The sequence below is a fragment of the Nerophis ophidion genome, linkage group LG18 (assembly GCF_033978795.1).
Source record: "Nerophis ophidion isolate RoL-2023_Sa linkage group LG18, RoL_Noph_v1.0, whole genome shotgun sequence".
Lineage (NCBI taxonomy): Eukaryota > Metazoa > Chordata > Actinopteri > Syngnathiformes > Syngnathidae > Nerophis > Nerophis ophidion.
Genome location: NC_084628.1, coordinates 10,101,687 through 10,122,356, shown reverse-complemented (window position 1 = coordinate 10,122,356; position 20,670 = coordinate 10,101,687). Strand labels below are relative to the sequence as shown.

At 42.2% G+C, this 20,670-nt stretch overlaps 1 protein-coding gene across 3 annotated transcripts in view; it reads right to left on the bottom strand.

Moving 5' to 3' along the window:
• st3gal4 (ST3 beta-galactoside alpha-2,3-sialyltransferase 4) overlaps positions 1 to 20,670 on the bottom strand; it is a 94,055-nt gene that overhangs the window by 39,539 nt on the left and 33,846 nt on the right. For 2 of the 3 annotated variants that reach the window (XM_061878736.1, XM_061878734.1), the window contains exon 2: positions 14,458 to 14,522. In XM_061878736.1, the coding sequence (XP_061734720.1) occupies positions 14,458 to 14,473 (16 nt within the window). In that variant the 5' untranslated portion in view covers positions 14,474 to 14,522. Of the gene's footprint in view, positions 1 to 1,498; positions 1,983 to 14,457; positions 14,523 to 20,670 lie in introns of those variants that run through there. The other variant, XM_061878735.1, reaches the window with a different exon arrangement.

Genomic DNA, 20,670 nt, shown 5'->3' with positions numbered 1-20,670 from the left:
AATACCTACCCAGGTTCGAGACCCACAGGTCCCACCGCCGGTCGGGATGCCCAAGGTATCCAAAACGCACCCAGCAAAGTCCCACGGGAAGGCGGGGAAAAAAAGTGAGAAAAGTCTTTAAAATGTTTAAAAATCTATGTGGGACTCGAACCTGGGTAGGTATTCAGAAAATTTTGGGGACTTTTACCGACTTTTCCAACTTTCATCCCCCCTCCCCGTGGGCCTCGGCTGGGCGTGTTATGGACATTTTGGGCATCCTGGTATTTGTGCGGGACTCGAACCTGGGTCGGTATTTTGAAAATTTTTGGGACTTTGCAGACTTCTCTCACTTTTCTCCCCCACTTCCCATGAGGCTTTGCCGGGTGCGTTTTGGACATTTTTTGCATCCTGGGACCTCTGCGGCCGGCGGCGGGACTCGTGAAACTGGAACCCGAGGAGGTATTTTGGACAGAATTGGGACTTTTGACGTCTTCCTGTGCACCATTGCTGGGTTTTGTTGGACATTTGGACAAAAATAGTTACAAGCATGTTTTACTCAATATAGGTCACCAAATCTCAGCTACAAGCTGTCATATCTTACTGAGATCATGTAGGACCAAAACCCTTAAAACAAGTAAAACACTAAAATCTGCTTAGTGAGAAGAATGATCTTTATCAGACAGAAAATAAGCAAATATCAGCCTTATTTGAGATATTTCATCTTACTTATGTTTCACTTTTCGCAGTGCATGATATCTCTCATTGCTTTGCATAGATGGATAGGGCTTTTAATGTGTTGACCTCAATTTTTTTCATGACCAAACAGCTGACTGTGACCATCAGAGGAAATAAAACAGGACAGCAATCATCCCAACTGGTCAGGTTAGCTTTAGTCCTTACCCTTGTGGCTCTATACGCGAAGAAAAAAAATCAAACTACTGAGGCATGAACACGCCAGCGCTGACGAGCTGCAAGGAAGCGGCATTCTTCATGAAGGCGCCCTGCCTCGCAACCACGAGCGAACGGAAATGACGAGAAAGATCAGTAAGAGTGGCATCTAGGACAAAAGATCTTTAGAAGATCATTAGTGAGGTCAGAGGTCACTAGATGTTTTAATTATTCCCAAAGCAAGCATGGCTTTAAAGACCTTGCATTAAACACATATGAACAGTTTATGCTGATAGCAACCCAACCTGACCCCCCCACACCCCCCGGATTGTAAATAATATAAATAATTCAAAGTATATACTCTGATGATTAACTTGTGTGATGACTGTATTATGCTGATAGTATATATTTGTACCATGAATTGATTAACGTGGACCCCGACTTAAACAAGTTGAAAAACGTATTCAGGTGTTACCATTTAGTGGTCACTTGTACGGAATATGTACTGAACTGTACAATCTAATAATAAAAGTTTCAATCAATAAATCAAAGTTGAAGAATACTGTCTGAATACTGTCACACATAATCATCCATTAAGTTGCAGTACAGAAAAAGAGTGTGATGATCTTACATGTATCCTCCATCTGGGACAGCTTCAGGTATTTTTGGGCATGAGGCTATCGTGTTCGGAGAAGAAGAAACCAAAGAAAAGGAGATCCCTGGCGGTTAATTGAATCAAATGGCACTGCAGTGTGTCTATGTCTGACTCAGTTGAAGCCGGTGGAGGAAATGGGTGTGGGCATGTGCAGGAAGTAAAGTAGTCTAACAGAAAAGTCTAACAGAAGATGCAGAGAAATAGATACCAATCACCCCCTAACATCCCCACCCTCATCACCTCCTCCGCAGGGGGGGAACACTTCACTTGCACAACTCTGCTGAAGTGGGCTTTATTTGGTTTGGTGTCATTGTTTTTACATTATATTTGCATAAGAGGATCACAGTTAATATTCTATTTTTCTATTATGTTTATATTCTATTCCTATTACCATATGCTATGTATGACATAATTTATTTATATCCTATATCAGTGGTTCTCAACCTTTTTTTCAGTGAAGTACAGCCTGTGAACCTTTTTTTTAATTCAAGTACCCCCTAATCAGAGCAAAGCATTTTTGGTTGAAAAAAAAGAGATAAAAAAGTAAAATACAGCATTATGTCATCAGTTTTTGATTTATTAAATTGATTAACAGTGCAAAATATTGCTCATTTGTAGTGTTCTTTCTTGAGCTATTTGGAAAAAAAGATATCAAAATAACTAAAAACTGTGATTCAATTATAAATAAAGATTTCTACACATAGAAGTAATCATCAACTTAAAGTGCCCTCTTTGGGGATTGTAATAGAGATCCATCTGGATTCATGAACTTAATTCTTAACATCCATCCATCCATCTTCTTCCGCTTATCCGAGGTCGGGTCGCGGGGGCAACAGCCTAAGCAGGGAAACCCAGACTTCCCTTTGCCCAGCCACTTCGTCTAGCTCTTCCCGGGGTTCCCGAGGCGTTCCCAGGCCAGCCGGGAGACATAGTCTTCCCAACGTGTCCTGGGTCTTCCCCGTGGCCTCCTACCGGTTGGACGTGCCCTAAACACCTCCCTAGGGAGGCGTTCGGGTGGCATCCTGACCAGATGCCCGAACCACCTCATCTGGCTCCTCTCGATGTGAAGGAGCAGCGGCTTTACTTTGAGTTCCTCCCGGATGACAGAACTTCTCACCCTATCTCTAAGGGAGAGCCCCGCCACACGGCGGAGGAAACTCATTTCGGCCGCTTGTACCCGTGATCTTATCCTTTCGGTCATGACCCAAAGCTCATGACCATAGGTGAGGATGGGAACGTAGATCGACCGGTAAATTGAGAGCTTTGCCTTCCGGCTCAGCTCCTTCTTCACCACAACGGATCGGTACAACGTCCGCATTACTGAAGACGCCGCACCGATCCGCCTGTCGATCTCACGATCCACCTTTCCCTCACTCGTGAACAAGACTCCTAGGTACTTGAACTCCTCCACTTAACATTTCTTCACAAAAAAACAAATCTTTAACATCAATATTTATGGAACATGTCCACAAAAAATCTAGCTGCCAACACTGAATATTGCATTGTTGTATTTCTCTTCACAGTTTGTGCGATTAAATTCATATTTTATTTAAGTATAATTCAATAAATATATTTATAAATTATTTTGTAATCGTTGCTATTTTTAGAATATTTTTTAAAAATCTCACGTACCCCTTGGCATACCTTCAAGTACACCCAGGGGGTACGCGTACCCCCATTTGAGAACCACTGGGCTAAATCTGGGACTTTGGGAACTATTCAAAGATAGTATGTTTAAAGATAGTTTTCCATACTTTCATGAGCTCCTTTAGACTTGGACAAACTTTATTGATCCACAAGGGAAATTGTTCAAATTCTTTACACAGGAGGTGAACAAAAATAATGGTGAGAGTCAAAGGTCAGTTCAACACTGAAACTGTATACTTCTAAAAAGCATGAGGTTGAAAGCACATGATGGATTTATAGCACCAAACATTCTGGTGGAAGACCTTCTTGACTTTTGGCTGGAGTTAGTATTTGTCAAACAGTGTGCCTGACAGCAAGTTTAAGAGTTTATTTTAAGTCCATCTTCTAACTGAAAACGTGCGACCGGCTCAGCCAGAGTAAATCCAATCTGCAACCTTGCTGGCGCCGTACGTCCATTAGTGCCTATCCCGTCTGCTTCGTAAAGAGTCGTTTTATCAATCCAGAAAGCCCACAGCCTTTTCTACTTCTGAACACTTTAGTTTGGTTGGAAGAATGTGTCCCCTCCACACTGCAAAAACTAAAATCTAAGTAAGATTAAATATCTCAAATAAGGGTGATATTGGCTTATTTTCTGTCTGATAAGATCATTCTTCTCACTAATCAGATTTTATGTTCGAATGTTTTACCTGTTTTAAGGGTTTTGGTCCTAAATGATCTCAGTAAGACATTACTGCTTGTTTCCGACATTTTATGGCCAATATGGAGTAAAATATGCTTGAAACTATTTTGTCCAAGTGTCCAAAACACACCCAGCAATGGTGCACAGGAAGGCAGAGAAGAAGAGGGGAAAAGGCGGCCAAAATGGTCAAAAGTCCCAATTGTGTCCAAAATACCTCCCCGGGTTCCAGTCCCACGAGTCCGGCCGCACAAGTCACGGGATGCAAAAAATGTCCAAAATGCACCCAGCAAAGTTCCACGGGAAGTGGGGGGGAAAAGTGTTCAGCAAAAGTCACCAAAAATGTTCAAAATACCTACCCAGGTTCGAGTCCCACCCGGGTTCGAGTGCCATTTTACCGACTTTTCTCACTTTTCTCCCTGAATTCCCGTGGGACTTTGCTGGGTGCGTTTTGGACATCTTGGGCATCCCGGCCGGGCAGCGGAACTTGTGGGACTTGAACCTGGGTAGGTCTTTTAAACAATTTTGGGACTTTTGCAGACTTTTCCAATTTTCATCCCCCCTCCCCATGGGACTCGGCTGGGTGTGTTATGGACATTTCGGGCATCCCGGGACTTGCGCGGCCATACATAAGATTTTATGTTGGAGTGTTTTACTTGTTCTAAGTGTTTAGGTCCTAAATGATCTCAGTAAGATACACCTTGTTGCTGAGATTGTATGACCTATATCGAGTAAAACATGCTTGAAACTAGAATATCAACTGTTGCAAAGCTGTGACATCAACACTTACAAGAATAAAACTAAGTTTTTAAAGTAAGAGTTTCTTATTTCAAGCATGTAAAAAAAAATTATGACTTTGACACAATTGTGTCTCATAATTAAAACAGATGACAGCCAAATGGACTTTGCGGTTTTATTTAAAATGAAACAATAGAAAATACGTACTCGTATAGTAGTACAGTTGTTATTAGTGATAATATACTTTATTTTAAAAGGGTATTTTTGGGTCCATTGAGGTTAGCTAATTTTACTTGTTTTGGAAAGTCTTGACAAGCCTAATTTTCTTGTTCTATTGCAGTGGTTCTCAAACTTTTTTTGTCATCCCCCACTTTGGACAAGGGGGAGTTTTCAAGCCCCACCTGCCTCCATCGCCTCAACAGAACGCTAATGCCAAGCTTAACATTTTCAAATTTATTGAACATCATGTAACATCAAGTTGTATACATTCAAACTCAATAAAATAAAATAGAATCAAGTTCATTAATAAATAAAAAAACTGTGCAGCTGTGGTATAACTTGCATTAAGTTCAATAAAAAATCAAATAACTTGCATCAAGTTCAATAATGAATAAAACAAAAGTGTTATAACTTGCATCAAGTTCAATAATAAATCAAATAACTTGCATCAAGTTCCATAAAAAATCAATTAAAAGTGTCACTTTTTCGTGTTTTGATAAAATGTCCCGCGCTCACAACATCGGTTAAAACCTCATTGAGTTCGGGGCTGAACTGCCTTGACGCGAGTGCTTCCCGGTGAATGACGCAGTGTGTTCAATGCGCATTTGGCGTAACCCTCTTTATTAGAGCCTGCTGCCCGTTTCTTGACCCTGCCATGGTCTGTGCGCCATCAGAGCAAAAGCCCACGCAGTTTTCCCATTTATGGTCTTTGAGGAAACTGTATTATAGGCAGTGGCACTATTTTTTATGTATTTCCAAAACAGTAAATCCTCGCACAGTGACTTGCCATTCACAAAGCGGACGTACGCGATGAACAGGCAGTCCTTATTGCTGTCAGTAGCTTCGTCCACTTGTAAAGCAAAACGACTTTATTTTAATTTGTCTAAGACAGGGGTCGGCAACCTTTACCACTCAAAGAGCCATTTCGACCCATTTGACAAATTAAAGAAAACCATGGAGCCACAAAACTATTTTGAAATTTAAAATGAAATAACACTGTCTAATCCCCCTCCGATCCCCACAATTTTCCCTTCTATCTTCCTTTTTTTTTTCTCTTTCTATCCCTTGCTGCTCCAGCCCGGCTGCACCAAATGATAATATAAATCAATCAATCAATCAATGTTTACTTATATAGCCCTAAATCACTAGTGTCTCAAAGGGCTGCACAAACCACTACGACATCCTCGGTAGGCCCACATAAGGGCAAGGAAAACTCACACCCAGTGGGACGTCGGTGACAATGATGACTATGAGAACCTTGGAGAGTAGGAAAGCAATGGATGTCGAGCGGGTCTAACATGATACTGTGAAAGTTCAATCCATAATGGATCCAACACAGTCGCAAGAGTCCAGTCCAAAGCGGATCCAACACAGCAGCGAGAGTCCCGTTCACAGCGGAGCCAGCAGGAAACCATCCCAAGCGGAGGCGGATCAGCAGCGCAGAGATGTCCCCAGCTGATACACAGGCAAGCAGTACATGGCCACCGGATCGGACTGGACCCCCTCCACAAGGGAGAGTGGGACATAGGAGAAAAAGAAAAGAAACGGCGGATCAACTGGTCGAAAAAGGGAGTCTATTTAAAGGCTAGAGTATACAAATGAGTTTTAAGGTGAGACTTAAATGCTTCTACTGAGGTGGCATCTCGAACTTTTACCGGGAGGGCATTCCAGAGTACTGGAGCCCGAAATGAAAACGCTCTATAGCCCACAGACTTTTTTTGGGCTTTGGGAATCACTAATAAGCCGGAGTCCTTTGAACGCAGATTTCTTGCCGGGACATATGGTACAATACAATCGGCAAGATAGGATGGAACTAGACCGTGTAGTATTTTATACGTAAGTAGTAAAACCTTAAAGTCACATCTTAAGTGCACACCAGGTGAGCCAGTACAGGCGTAATGTGATCAAACTTTCTTGTTCTTGTCAAAAGTCTAGCAGCCGCATTTTGTACCAACTGTAATCTTTTATGCTAGACATGGGGAGACCCGAAAATAATACGTTACAGTAATCGAGACAAGACGTAACAAACGCATGGATAATGATCTCAGCGTCTTTAGTGGACAGAATGGAGCGAATTTTAGCGATATTACGGAGATGAAAGAAGGCCGTTTTAGTAACGCCGCTTTTAATGTGTGACTCAAAGGAGAGAGTTGGGTCGAAGATAATACCCAGATTTTTTACAGAGTCACCTTGTTTTATTATTTGGTTGTCAAATGTTAAAGTTGTATCATTAAATAGAGGTCGGTGTCTAGCAGGACCGATAATCAGCACTTTCCGTTTTTTTGGCGTTGAGTTGCAAAAAGTTAGCGGACATCCATTGTGTAATTTCATTAAGACACGCCTCCAGCTGACTACAATCCGGCGTGTTGGTCAGCTTAGGGGCATGTAGAGTTGGGTGTCATCAGCATAACAGTGAAAGCTAATACCGTATTTGCGTATGATGTCACCTAGCGGCAGCATGTAGATGCTGAAGAGTGCAGGGCCAAGGACCGAACCTGGGGAACTCCCACACGTTACCTTAACGTAGTCCGAGGTCACATTGTTATGGGAGAACGCACTGCATCCTATCAGTAAGATAAGAGTTAAATCAAGACAGGGCTAAGTCTGACATACCAATTCGTGTTTTGATACGTTCTAATAAAATATTATGATCGACGGTATCGAAAGCAGCGCTAAGATCGCGGAGCAGCAACATAGATGACGCATCAGAATCCATCGTTAGCAATAGATCATTAGTCATTTTGCGAGGGCTGTCTCCGTGGAGTGATTTGCCCTGAAACCGGATTGAAAGGTTTCACATAGATTGTTAGACGCTAAGTGTTCATTTAACTGCTCCGCAACAATTTTTCGAGGATTTTTGAAATAAAGGGAAGGTGAGACCATGAGTAGTTTACCATGAGGTCAGGATCGAGGTTAGGTCTTTTAAGAAGTGGATGAATAACCGCTTTTTTGAATGCTAGGGGAACAGTGCCCGAGGAAAGTGATAAGTTATAATATTTAGCACTGATGGACCTAATAATACAAAGAGCTCCTTGATCAGTTTCCCAGGAAGTGGGGTCAAGTAAACATGTTGTTTGTTTATTCCATTTACACGTAACAATTCCTCTAATGTTGATTTCCTCAAACAAGAGAAACTATTTTGGAGGGCAGTATCCGCCGTATATGCAATTGTGTCAGTGTTAATAGAACCCAGTTGTAGCTGGGACGCATTGTCTTTAATCTCCTTTCTAATGACTTCAATTTTCTTACTAAAGAATTGCATAAAGTCATCAGCTGAGTGGGTGGAGCTACTGGAAGGAGTCCCTTGTTGGGTTAGCGATGCTACTGTACTAAAAAATTTAGGATCGTTTTTATTATGTGGATGAGATTTGAGTAATATTTAGCTTTAGCTAAGGTAAGCATGCGTTTATAAGTTATTAAAGCATCACTCCATGCTTGATGGTGCACCTCAAGTTTAGTTGTGTGCCATTTGCGTTCCAGCTTTCTACACAATAATTTCTGAGCTCTAGTTTCTTCTGTAAACCACGGGGTACGCTTTTTTGGAGCCTTTTTTTTAACTTTAGCGGTGCTATGTTATCAATGGTTTCGCGCAGGGCGTCGTTAAAGTTGTTAGTGAGGTTATCAATAGAGCCCACATACTTTGGGAATGGTGCCATTACCGAGGGCAGTAGGTCAGCAAGAGTTGTCATTGTGGCCGTATTAATGTTGCGGCTGCTATAGCAGTTGTTATTATTATTATTAGTTTGCCGAACATGCGTCTGAACCTCGAATTTTATAAGGTAATGATCGGACAATACTTTAGTATACGGGAGTATCGTAACTTTGGAAACGGTGATACCCCTGACGAGCACTAGGTCTATCGTATTACCGTTGCGATGCGTGGGTCATTTATTATTTGTGTGAGACCACAGCTATCAATTATAGTCTGGAGCGCTACGCACGATGGGTCCGATGGGGTATTCATATGGATATTAAAGTCCCCCATTATGATTATATTATCGGCGTGTGTCACTAGATCAGCAACGAACTCTGAGAATTCATTGATAAAGTCCGAATAGGGCCCTGGGGGGCGGTAGGTAACAGCCAGGTGTAGAGGCAGCGGAGTGACAGACCTCATAGTAAGCACCTCAAACGATTTCTATTTATTATTTATGTTAGGACTAAGGTTAAAGTTTTCGTTGTATATTATTGCGACCCCCCCCCCTTTTAAGAGGACGGGCAATATGCGCATGTGTAAAGTTAGGAGGATATGCCTCGTTTAGCGCAAAAAAGTTGTTTGGTTTAAGCCAGGTTTCGCTGAGACCGATGACGTTAAGATTGTTGTCTCTGATGATATCATTAACTAACAACGTTTTGGGAGACAACGATCTTATGTTTAAAAACCTATACTATAGGTAGTGGGCTGTTTTAGGGAATTTTTGATCAAATTATCCGTAGTAGCAATATTAATAATGTTGTGTTTATTATGCCCAGTGCATTTAGTATAATTACGACCATATCTAGGAATTGATACGACGGGAATTTTCAATTGTTTGTTTGTTGCTTTGATAAACTGCACGCATCATAGTTAGCCACCTCAGTAAAACACATGTCCAACTCTGAAACACTCAAAGCAGAAAAAACATGTTCTAATTTAACTGACTCCTTACCCAGACCAGTAGTCTCGCATCTTCCATTTAAATCCCGGCTTCAGGATGGAGGGAAGTGGTGTTCTGTGGGGATTAGCCTTCTGTTTTGTTTTTAGCCCCGCTCGGCATCCGCGTTTCCGATCACTAAACCGATTTACTAAATAAATTTAGTAAAGTCAAATTTAAATAAGGCAACAAGAGAAGTATCCTACATTTCTCTTCTGCAAAGTAAATGTGAACAGCCGATATAGGCATCTACATCAACTATATGATTTGCCTGGGAAGCTGGACAGGACAAAACAATTACAAAATAAAATAAAAAATAAAAAAATGAAATAACACTGCATAAAAAGTTTCTTTTTGCTTTGTGCTATGTATGAACAAACTATGATGGGTTACGTTTATGAAAATGAACGACTGCAGAAAAATGAAATAAAATGTCTGCATGCAACAAAACGTTTTAACTCCGAAAAAGACGTCAGGTTGAAGGTTAAGTAAAATACTTAATGTCTATTTAAGTCCTCCTTGTAGAATGAAAAAAAAAACGCCAAACTTAAATTATTCACTGGGCAGAGAACCAAAAATGCCATAAAATGTCTATTTCACTGAACAATTAAAAAATGTGAATATATGCAGAATTATAGGAAATTAAAATATTTATCATACGTGGTCAATGTGATTTCTGCTCCTGAACCGCAGAGCACGGCGTCCCCACATCCGGGCTGTATCATGTCACCTTTATCTTCACACAGGATTGTAAACTCTCACCTGTGAGGGGTGTGCCATGTTTGTTTTTAATAAAGTTAATATTGGAGAAGACCTGCTCACATGCATATGTGGATCCAAAGATCGACAGGACTCCAAGTGCATACTTTTTCATGTTCACATAAAAGTCGGGATAGCGTTCCAAGTTTCGAAACAAGTTTGTCTGGTTTGGGGAGGTTTTCAATATCACAGCCTTCTGGCGTGAAACATCTTCAAGGTGCGCTGTCAGGCGCTTTAACTTGGACACCCACATGTCTCCGTCCTGCAGCAGATGGCGGCTGCAGGACGGAGCGGCTGTGGGCGTGTCCCGAGGTTTGACAAGCTGAGCCGCATCAGAGTGATCAAAGAGTCGCATGCAGCTCCGGAGCCGCAGAGCACAGCGTCCCCACATCCGGGCTGTATCATGTCACCTTTGTCTTCACACAGGATTGTAAACTCTTATCTGTGCCATGTTTGTTTTTAATAAAGTTAATATTGGAGAAGACCTGCTCACATGCATATGTGGATCCAAAGGTCGACAGGACTCCAAGTGCATACTTTTTCATGTTCACATAAAAGTCGGGGATAGCGTTCCAAGTTTCGAACACAAGTTTGTCTGGTTTGGGGAGGTTTTCAATATCACAGCCTTCTGGCGTGAAACATCTTCAAGGTGCGCTGTCAGGCGCTTTAACTTGGACACCCATATGTCTCCGTCCTGCAGCAGATGGCGGCTGCAGGACGGAGCGGCTGTGGGCGGTCCCGAGGTTTGACAAGCTGAGCTGGCCGTGACAAGCTGAGCCGCATCAGAGTGATCAAAGAGTCGCGTGCAGCTCCGGAGCCGCCGGTTGCCGACCCCTGGACTACGAGTTGTTCCTCAAGATCACTTGCAATGTCGCATATACGTCTCGCAACTGTGTCGCTTGACAGTGGGACAGCTATTAATTTTACTGCGCTTGTCTCGTCAGCGGGGAGAATCAGCTGCTCAGCAATTGTGTGTGCTTTTTTGCATTGAGCAATTCTGTATGCAACTCTATATGAGCCAATTTATCCATTTTGTGTATTTGTGGTCCACACATTAGCCTGCTACCCATCCGCGCGAAAGTTTGTTCCGCTGGGCCCCGCCCCCATTAGTTACTGTTGCGTCTGTCAAAACTTTCGCTCCTACCTAGAAATTTAAAGCCTACAGAAAAAATAAGTAATTTACATTAATTTATGTAGTAGATTTCACAGACAGAATCACAAAGTGATTTACAGTTTGTATAGAAAACGGGGTTGTAAAAAAAAAAATCTAAGAAAAAAAAAAAAAAAATGTAAAGTGGAATTTCCTCCCCGTTTCTCGCGCCCCACCTGTCATGTCTCTATTCCCCACCAGTGGGGCGCGCCCCACACTTTGAGAAACGCTGTTCTATTGGCAGATAATTTCGCTTAGTTCAAGTAAAATACCCCTAATTTTTGTAATTTTTGAACATGTTTTTTAACACTGACTTTTTGCAGTGCATCACTGTTTCGAGTTTCAGTTTTTGACCAGAATAAAATAAAGGCGTTGATGTAGGGTTGGGCGATATGGCCTTTTTTTAATACTTCGATATTTTTTAGGCCATATCGCGATACCACGGTACATATCTCGAGATTTTGCCTTAGCCTTGAATGAACACTTCATGCATATAATCACAGCAGTATGATGATTCTATGTGTCTACATTGAAACATTCTTCTTCATACTGCATTAATATATGCTACTTTTAAACTTTCATGCAGAGGGAGAAACCAAAATTAATTCAATTGACCCAAAACTGTATTTATTTAACAGTTATTAAGCAATGGCACAAACATTCATGTTATTTCCAAAACAAAAAGTGCAAGATTGTCAGAAACATTTTAAAACAAGCTGTTAGTGCACTTTTGTGCATGATGTCACACAAGATATTTCAATAACTGTCAAAGAAAAATGAGCTGCATAATAGGAAATCAAATAGTATTCGACCTTTGCTATGTGTAGGTTACCACGGACATTATTTAATTCTGTTGTTGACTATTTTTTTTCATACGGTGTTGATGTGGAAATGTTTGCTATGTTTGTTTGTTGTACACACTGCAAAAACTGAAATCTAAGTAAGATGAAATATCTCAAATAAGGGTGATATATGCTTATTTTCTGTCGGATAAGATAATTCTTCTCACTAAGCAGATTTCATGTGAAGTGAAGTGAATTATATTTATATAGCGCTTTTCTCTAGTGACTCAAAGCGCTTTCCATAGTGAAACCCAATATCTAAGTTACATTTAACCCAGTGTGGGTGGCACTGGGAGCAGGTGGGTAAAGTGTCTTGCCCAAGGACACAACGGCATTGACTAGGATGGCGGAAGCGGGAATCGAACCTGCAACCCTTAAGTTGCTCGCACGGCCACTCTACCAACCGAGCTATACCGCCCCGTTAGATTTTATTACTTGTTTTAAGGGTTTTGGTCCTAAATGATCTCGGTAAGATATTACAGCTTGTTGCTGAGATTTTATGACCTATATTATGTAAAACATGCTTGAAACTAGAATATCAGCTGTTGCAAAGCTGTGTCATCAACACTCACAAGTATAAATGTCATCCATTTTCTACCGCTTATTCCCTTTGGGGTCGCAGGGGGCGCTGGTGCCTATCTCAGCTACAACTGGGCGGAAGGCGGCGTACACCCTGGACAAGTCGCCACCTCATCGCAGGTCTTGTGATCATGTTTTTATTTAGTTATTTTCTGTTACTTCAAGACTCCATTAGTTCCTGTTTTTTCACCCCCTTGTTTTGTCACCATGGTGAGCCATTAGTTTCACCTGTCTCACGTGTTGGATTCACGCACCTGTTTCAATCATGTCGTCATTATTATTTAAGCCTGGTTTTTCATTTTTCCGTTCTAGCGTCATCACCCTGTTTATGATCACTCTTTTTCATGCCTGTTTCATGTCATAGTTCATGCTGCCCTGATCACGTCACCGCAAGTAATTTTTTGTTTTTTAATGCAACAGTTAGTGTCTTTCGTTCCTATGCCCATAGTTCTGCCTTTGTGCTAGTTTTTGTTTTCTTAAACAAGTTTGTTCTCCGCCTTGTCATTTTGTTTGCACTTTTTTATAGTAATAGATTAAATATGTCTTTACCTTCACGCCATGTCCCGTCACCTCCCTTTGCAGTACGGGAAAACAAACCACACCATAGCCCCCGTTAGGACAATAAAACTACTTTTTTTAAAGTATTAATTTCTTAGTTCAAGCTTAAAAAACAAAATCATGACGCTGAGCGCATATCATTATGTCAAGATAATGGCACTAGCATTTATGTATTTTTGAGAATATTTTTCAACATATTGAGCAAAAAAAGTCTTCTTTTTTTTTTTACCAAGAAAAATGAACTTATTAGTGAGAATATACTTATTTTAAGGTATTTTTGGGTTCATTGAGGTTAGCTAATTTTACTTGTTTGGGAAAGTCTTGACAAGCCAAATTTTCTTGTTCTATTGGCAGATAATTTTGCTTAGTTCAAGTAAAATACCCCTCATTTTTGATTTTTTTTTTCTGGTTTTTGAACACTGACTTTTTGCAGTGCACATATAACATTATTGCAAAAGTGAAGTGAGGTGAAGTGAATTATATTTATATAGCGCTTTTTCTCAAGTGACTCAAAGCGCTTTACATAGTGAAACCCAATATCTAAGTTACATTTAAACCAGTGTGGGTGGCACTGGAAGCAAGTGGGTAAAGTGTCTTGCCCAAGGACACAACGGCAGTGACTAGGTTGGCAGAAGCGGGAATCGAACCTGCGACCCTCAAGTTGCTGGCACGGCCACTCTACCAAACGAGCTAAACCGCCCCAACAGTCAAACAAAAAAGAGATAAAAAAGAAGATATCTATCTATATATATGTATATATCCACACATATGCATATATCCATACATATGCATATTACATACATATACCATAACATTATTGCACATTGTTGTACATTATTGCACATTACTCCCATTAGCTGCATTGTTGGCCACCTCATACGATTTTACAAATTAAAACGCATTAAAAAAAGAACAATGTGTGTTCTTGTCATACCTAGTGAATGTGAATGATGGACAAAAAAAAAAATGCAGTTCCCTTTTACAGTTAATGCCGCTTACCTTAAAACACTTCAATTGGGGCACTTTTAAGTAATGTAATAGGAGAGCTATTGGTAGTTTGCACGCACCAGTTTGTAGTTTGACTGATTTCGAATGCAAACAAGCACAAATACATCAGGAGTGAGTGTTTTTACCTTTTCTCTCGGTCATTTCCAGTGTCTCCGTCTCTCTTGGGGAGTTCACAACTGATGTGTCAGGGCTACGGAGCAAGAAAAAAAAAAAAAAAGCAAGAAAAGAGTCAGACACATGCAAACCGACCCGGCTTGAAGCACTCAAATGGCAGCTCTGAATAAAAAGCAGGCACAGCCATCGGATATTGCCCTTCCCACCAAACGGTAGTCACACACTGTAATGATTAAGGATGATTCAGGAAGCTAGCCAGGAAGTGACTCTGGTAAATGGATTCCATAGGGATTTACTCATTTTATTTGAAAGATCAACTTTGTTCTTAAAAGGCTCATGTGGCGGTCTGAGATCTTCGCCGTCAAAGTCTGTTAGGCACAACACGTGTTGGAGGTGAAGTGCCACATTGTTCACTTTCACTTTCTGTAGAAATGGGGAACCGGGCTACAATCTGGAACTATGACTGCTGCACTTCAGGGAATTGAGAGTACTAATTAAAGGCCGAATGAAACCCACTACTACCGAACACGCAGTCTGATAGTTTATACATCAATGATGAAATATTAACATTGCCAACACATGCCAATACGGCCTTTTTAGTTTACTGAATTGCAATTTTAAATTTCTCGCGGAAGTATCATGCTAAAACATCGCGATATGATGACGTGTGCGCGTGACGTCACGCATTGTAGAGGACATTTTGTTCCAGCACTGTGCACAGCTATAAGTGGTCTCTTTTCATCGCATAATTCCACAGTATTATGGACATCTGTGTTGCTGAATCTTTTGCAATTTGTTCAATTAATAATAGAGACGTCAAAGAAGAAAGATGTAGGCGGGAAGCGGTGTATTGCGGCGCCTTTAGCAACACAAACAGCCGGTGTTTCCTTGTTTCCATTCCCGAAAGATGACGGTGAAGCTTTACTATGGAACAGAGCGGTCAAGCGAACATGGTTCCCTACCACATGTCAACGGCAGGTTTCGGTGAGAAAATGGCGGTAATAAGTCGGCTCTCACCGTAGACATTTCTCCTGCGCCTGTCAAAGAGGCAGCTGCAGACTCTCTTGCCTCCTCCCACCAGCCGCCCCCGACCGTCGGATGCTTCCACAGTGGAGGAGGGGGTGGAAAAAAAGCCGGCCCCACGGCTGCCTTCGCCTCGTCGAGAAACGTGGCTTCCCTCGGAGACACTGGCGGTCACCACACCCGTGGCCACACCCCTCCGACTTTCAGGTTGTACATGTGCGACCATATAATCTCAATAAAACACTAGTAACACAATAAGCAGATAAAGTATTTTCCAGAATTATCCTAGTAAATTTGTCTAATAACATCTGAATTGCTCTGTCGTCTAGTCCTTCACTCTCACTTTCCTCATCCACAACTCTTTCATCCTCGCTCAAATTAATGGGGAAATCGTCGCTTTCTCGGTCCGAATCGCTTTCGCTGCTGGCTATAATTATAAACAATGTGAGGATGTAAGAAGCCCTACAACCCGTGACGTCACGCGCACATCGTCTGTTACTTCCGGTTAGGGGAAGGCTTTTTATTAGCGACCAAAAGATGCAAACTTTATCGTGGATGTTCTCTACTAAATCCTTTCAGCAAAAATATGGCAATATCGCGAAATGATCAAGTATGAGACACAGAATGGACCTGCTATCCCCGTTAAATAAGAAAATCTCATTTCAGTAGCCTTTAAATAATGTATTCAAACTGTTCTGTGACTGTGCACATAGCAAACCTTAACATATTTTCAAATGCTGTCAAACAATGACATTTTTTTATCCCTTAGTCAATTTTATTTTATACTGAAGGGGCTTTATTGCAACTTTTACGCAGATGCCTAGAGTAGATTGTCTAGTTCCACCTATATGGGTGAATAATATTTTTTGCAAACCAGTAATTATAGTCTGTAAATGATGTGTGTTGTGTTGTCTAGAGTTCGGCAGAGTAACCGCTTACTACTCTTCCATATCAGTAGGTGGCAGACGGTAGCTAATTGCTTTGTAAATGGGAGACAGTTTGCAGGTAAAAGGTATCTGATGCTTAAACCAAAAATAAACAAAAAGTTGAGTGACCCCGAGAAAAGGCATTAAGGCTTAGGGAAGGCAATGCAGAACAAAACTAAAACTGAACTGGCCACAAAGTAAACAAAAACAGAATGCTGGACGACAGCAAAGACTTACTGTGGAGCAAAGAAGGCGTCCACAATGTACATCCGAACATGACATGACAATCAACAATGTCCCCACAAAAAAGGATAAAAAACAAATTAAATATTTTTGATTGCTAAAACAAAGTAGATGCGGGAAATATCGCTCAAAGGAAGACATGAAACTGCTGCAGGAAATACCAAAAAAAGAGAAAAAGCCTCCAAAATAGGAGTGCAAGACAAGAACTAAAACACCACGCACGGGAAAAACAGCAAAAACCTCCAAATAAGTCAGGGCGTGATGTGACAGGTGGTGACAGTACACCTACTAAGAGACAAGAGCTATAGTGATGCATGCTTGGTTATGGTTTAAAGTCATATCCGACAATTGCGACAACGATTTTTTACTGTCAACTAAGTTTCCTTTTTTTAATAATTTCTGCCAGTGGTGTGCTTACAATTTTTTTCAACGCAAAAAATGTGCCTCGTTAAAAAAAAGGTTGAAAAACTCCGGCCTAGAAAGCACTAACGTTCAGAGTGTTGTAAGCATTGTCTTCTTGCTTTTAGTACATAATGATGTCAACTACACCCGTATGTAACATACGTGCACACATTAGCTTTGTGTGTGGTCAGCTAATGATAACGATAAGCGTAAGATATCATTGATTGTATAGCCTATTGACAACCAACAACACGGCTGCAAATTGTTAGTTGCTTCTCTTGGACTGCGTTTGTGTACATTTGGATGAGAGAGCAGTGTGGCACAAGCCTGAACCGCAGACAATTTTTTCACACTGATGAGCAATTTTTATTCGATATCCTTAGTAAATGTGGAAAAAAAATTGACCTTTATATATGCTGTGTTAAACCACTCATGATATCATACGCTAGCTGTTAGTATTCTTGTTATACAAAGTTTAAGTACCCATGATTGTCACACACACACACACCCGGTGTGGCAAAAGTATTCTCTGCATTTGACCCATCACCCTTGATCACTTCGTGGAAGGTGAGGGGAGTGAAGTGAATTATATTTATATAGCGCTTTTCTCTAGTGACTCAAAGCGCTTTACATTGTGAAACCCAATATCTAAGTTACATTTAAACCAGTGTGGGTGGCACTGGGAGCAGGTGGGTAAAGTGTCTTGCCCAAGGACACAACGGCAGTGATTAGGATGGCGGAAGCAGGAATCGAACCTGGAACCCCCCGTGGGAGCAGTGAGCAGCAGTGGTGGCCGTGCCCGGGAATCATTTTTTGGTGATTTAACCCCCAATTCCAACCCTTGATGCTGAGTGCCAAGCAGAGAGGAGAGGCAATGGGTCCCATTTTTATAGTCTTTGGTGTGACTCGTTTTAACCAACCGAGCTATGCCGCCCGTGGGAGCAGTGAGCAGTAGCGGTGCCGCGCCCGGGAATAATTTTTGGGTGATTTAACCCCCAATTCCAACCCTTGATGCTGAGTGCCAAGCAGAGAGGCAATGGGTCCCATTTTTATAGTCTTTGGTGTGACTTGGTTTGAACCAACCGAGCTATGCCGCCCGTGGGAGCAGTGAGCAGTAGCGGTGCCGCGCCCGGGAATCATTTTTTGGTGATTTAACCCCCAATTCCAACCCTTGATGCTGAGTGCCAAGCAGAGAGGCAATGGGTCCCATTTTTATAGTCTTTGGTGTGACTCGGTTTGAACCAACCGAGCTATGCCGCCCGTGGGAGCACTGAGCAGTAGCGGTGCCGCGCCCGGGAATCATTTTTTGGTGATTTAACCCCCAATTCCAACCCTTGATGCTGAGTGCCAAGCAGAGAGACAATGGGTCCCATTTTTATAGTCTTTGGTGTGACTCGGTTTGAACCAACCGAGCTATGCCGCCCGTGGGAGCAGTGAGCAGCAGCGGTGCCGCGCCCGGGAATCATTTTTTGGTGATTTAACCCCCAATTCCAACCCTTGATGCTGAGTGCCAAGCAGAGAGGCAATGGGTCCCATTTTTATAGTCTTTGGTGTGACTCGGTTTGAACCAACCGAGCTATGCCGCCCGTGGGAGCAGTGAGCAGTAGCGGTGCCGCGCCCGGGAATCATTTTTTGGTGATTTAACCCCCAATTCCAACCCTTGATGCTGAGTGCCAAGCAGAGAGGCAATGGGTTCCATTTTTATAGTCTTTGGTGTGACTCGGTTTGAACCAACCGAGCTATGCCGCCCGTGGGAGCAGTGAGCAGTAGCGGTGCCGCGCCCGGGAATCATTTTTTGGTGATTTAACCCCAATTCCAACCCTTGATGCTGAGTGCCAAGCAGAGAGACAATGGGTCCCATTTTTATAGTCTTTGGTGTGACTCGGTTTGAACCAACCGAGCTATGCCGCCCGTGGGAGCAGTGAGCAGTAGCGGTGCCGCGCCCGGGAATCATTTTTTGGTGATTTAACCCCCAATTCCAACCCTTGATGCTGAGTGCCAAGCAGAGAGGCAATGGGTCCCATTTTTATAGTCTTTGGTGTGACTCGGTTTGAACCAACCGAGCTATGCCGCCCGTGGGAGCAGTGAGCAGTAGCGGTGCCGCGCCCGGGAATCATTTTTTGGTGATTTAACCCCCAATTCCAACCCTTGATGCTGAGTGCCAAGCAGAGAGGCAATGGGTCCCATTTTTATAGTCTTTGGTGTGACTCGGTTTGAACCAACCGAGCTATGCCGCCCGTGGGAGCAGTGAGCAGTAGCGGTGCCGCGCCCGGGAATAATTTTTTGGTGATTTAACCCCCAATTCCAACCCTTGATGCTGAGTGCCAAGCAGAGAGGCAATGGGTCCCATTTTTATAGTCTTTGGTGTGACTCGGTTTGAACGATGCATAAAAGCCACGGTTCGGATCAATTTTTTTTGATCCGATTCAGTTCGGTGTCCACTGTTGCTCTTTTGAACACCTCAGGAGCTATATTATATTTCATCGATACCAACACCAATTTCCTTTACAATACTGGTATTTATGCTTTTTGGTATAAATAAAAATGTTAAAATATTAATTTGTTCCTACTACAAGAGGAGCCAAGATCAGCAACACAGCAGGAATGTCTTATCGTAACACCTGCCTTTTGACCCTTATGCAAGTCAACTAGGTTGGCGGTGCAAGGCAGTTGCTATATTGCCATTGTGTCACACAAATACTCAAACCGGGAATAAGATTTATCTATGACATGTACGTGCGGAAAATGGACCTTTTACATGATATAGTGTATCATGGTATGGTATAGCTCGGTTGGTAGAGCGGCCGTGCCAGCAACTTGAGGGTTGCAGGTTCGATTCCCGCTTCCGCCATCCTAGTCACTGCCGTTGTGTCCTTGGGCAAGACCCTTTACCCACCTGCTCCCAGTGCCACCCACACTGGTTTAAATGTATCTTAGATATTGGGTTTCACGATGTAAAGCGCTTTGAATCACTAGAGAAAAGCGCTATATAAATATATTTCACTTCACTTCACTTGTAAAATATATCTCAATACAATTACTGTAATTAGCATGTTGGGTGGAAGGTGTGCATGGGTGCCATGCAAAGGCGGCAAACGCCAGACCGCAACGAGAGATGTGTCAGCCGGTGCTATTCTTGCGTCAGAGCCACTTTATGGATTATAACTTAACCTTGTCCCTTTTTGAGTGGATTAATCTTGGCCTGCGGAGTACTGGAACGAGAGGATTGATGTGGCCCGGGAGTCAAGCCATAGTTTCCATTTCAAACTGACGCCAACTCTTTAGCATGGTCTTGCCTTGCATGACTTTTGGGGAGGCAAAATATAATATGCTACAAAATGCTTCTTTATTTTGTGTGGTATGAGGTTGAGTGTCGGTTATTTTCCTCATTGTTAAATGAGATGGGGGGGGTGAGCTCGAGCAATGGAGACATGTATTGTTCGGGATTCACTCAGTTATATTGTACTTGCCAACCTTGAGACCTCAGAATTTGGGAGATGGGGGGGGGTTAAGGTTGGAGGAACATACTTATAGCTAGAATTCACTGAAATTCAAGGCAAGGCAACTTTATTTGTTAAGCACTTTTCATACACAAGGCAGACTCAAAGTGCTTCACGGACAACACAGTGA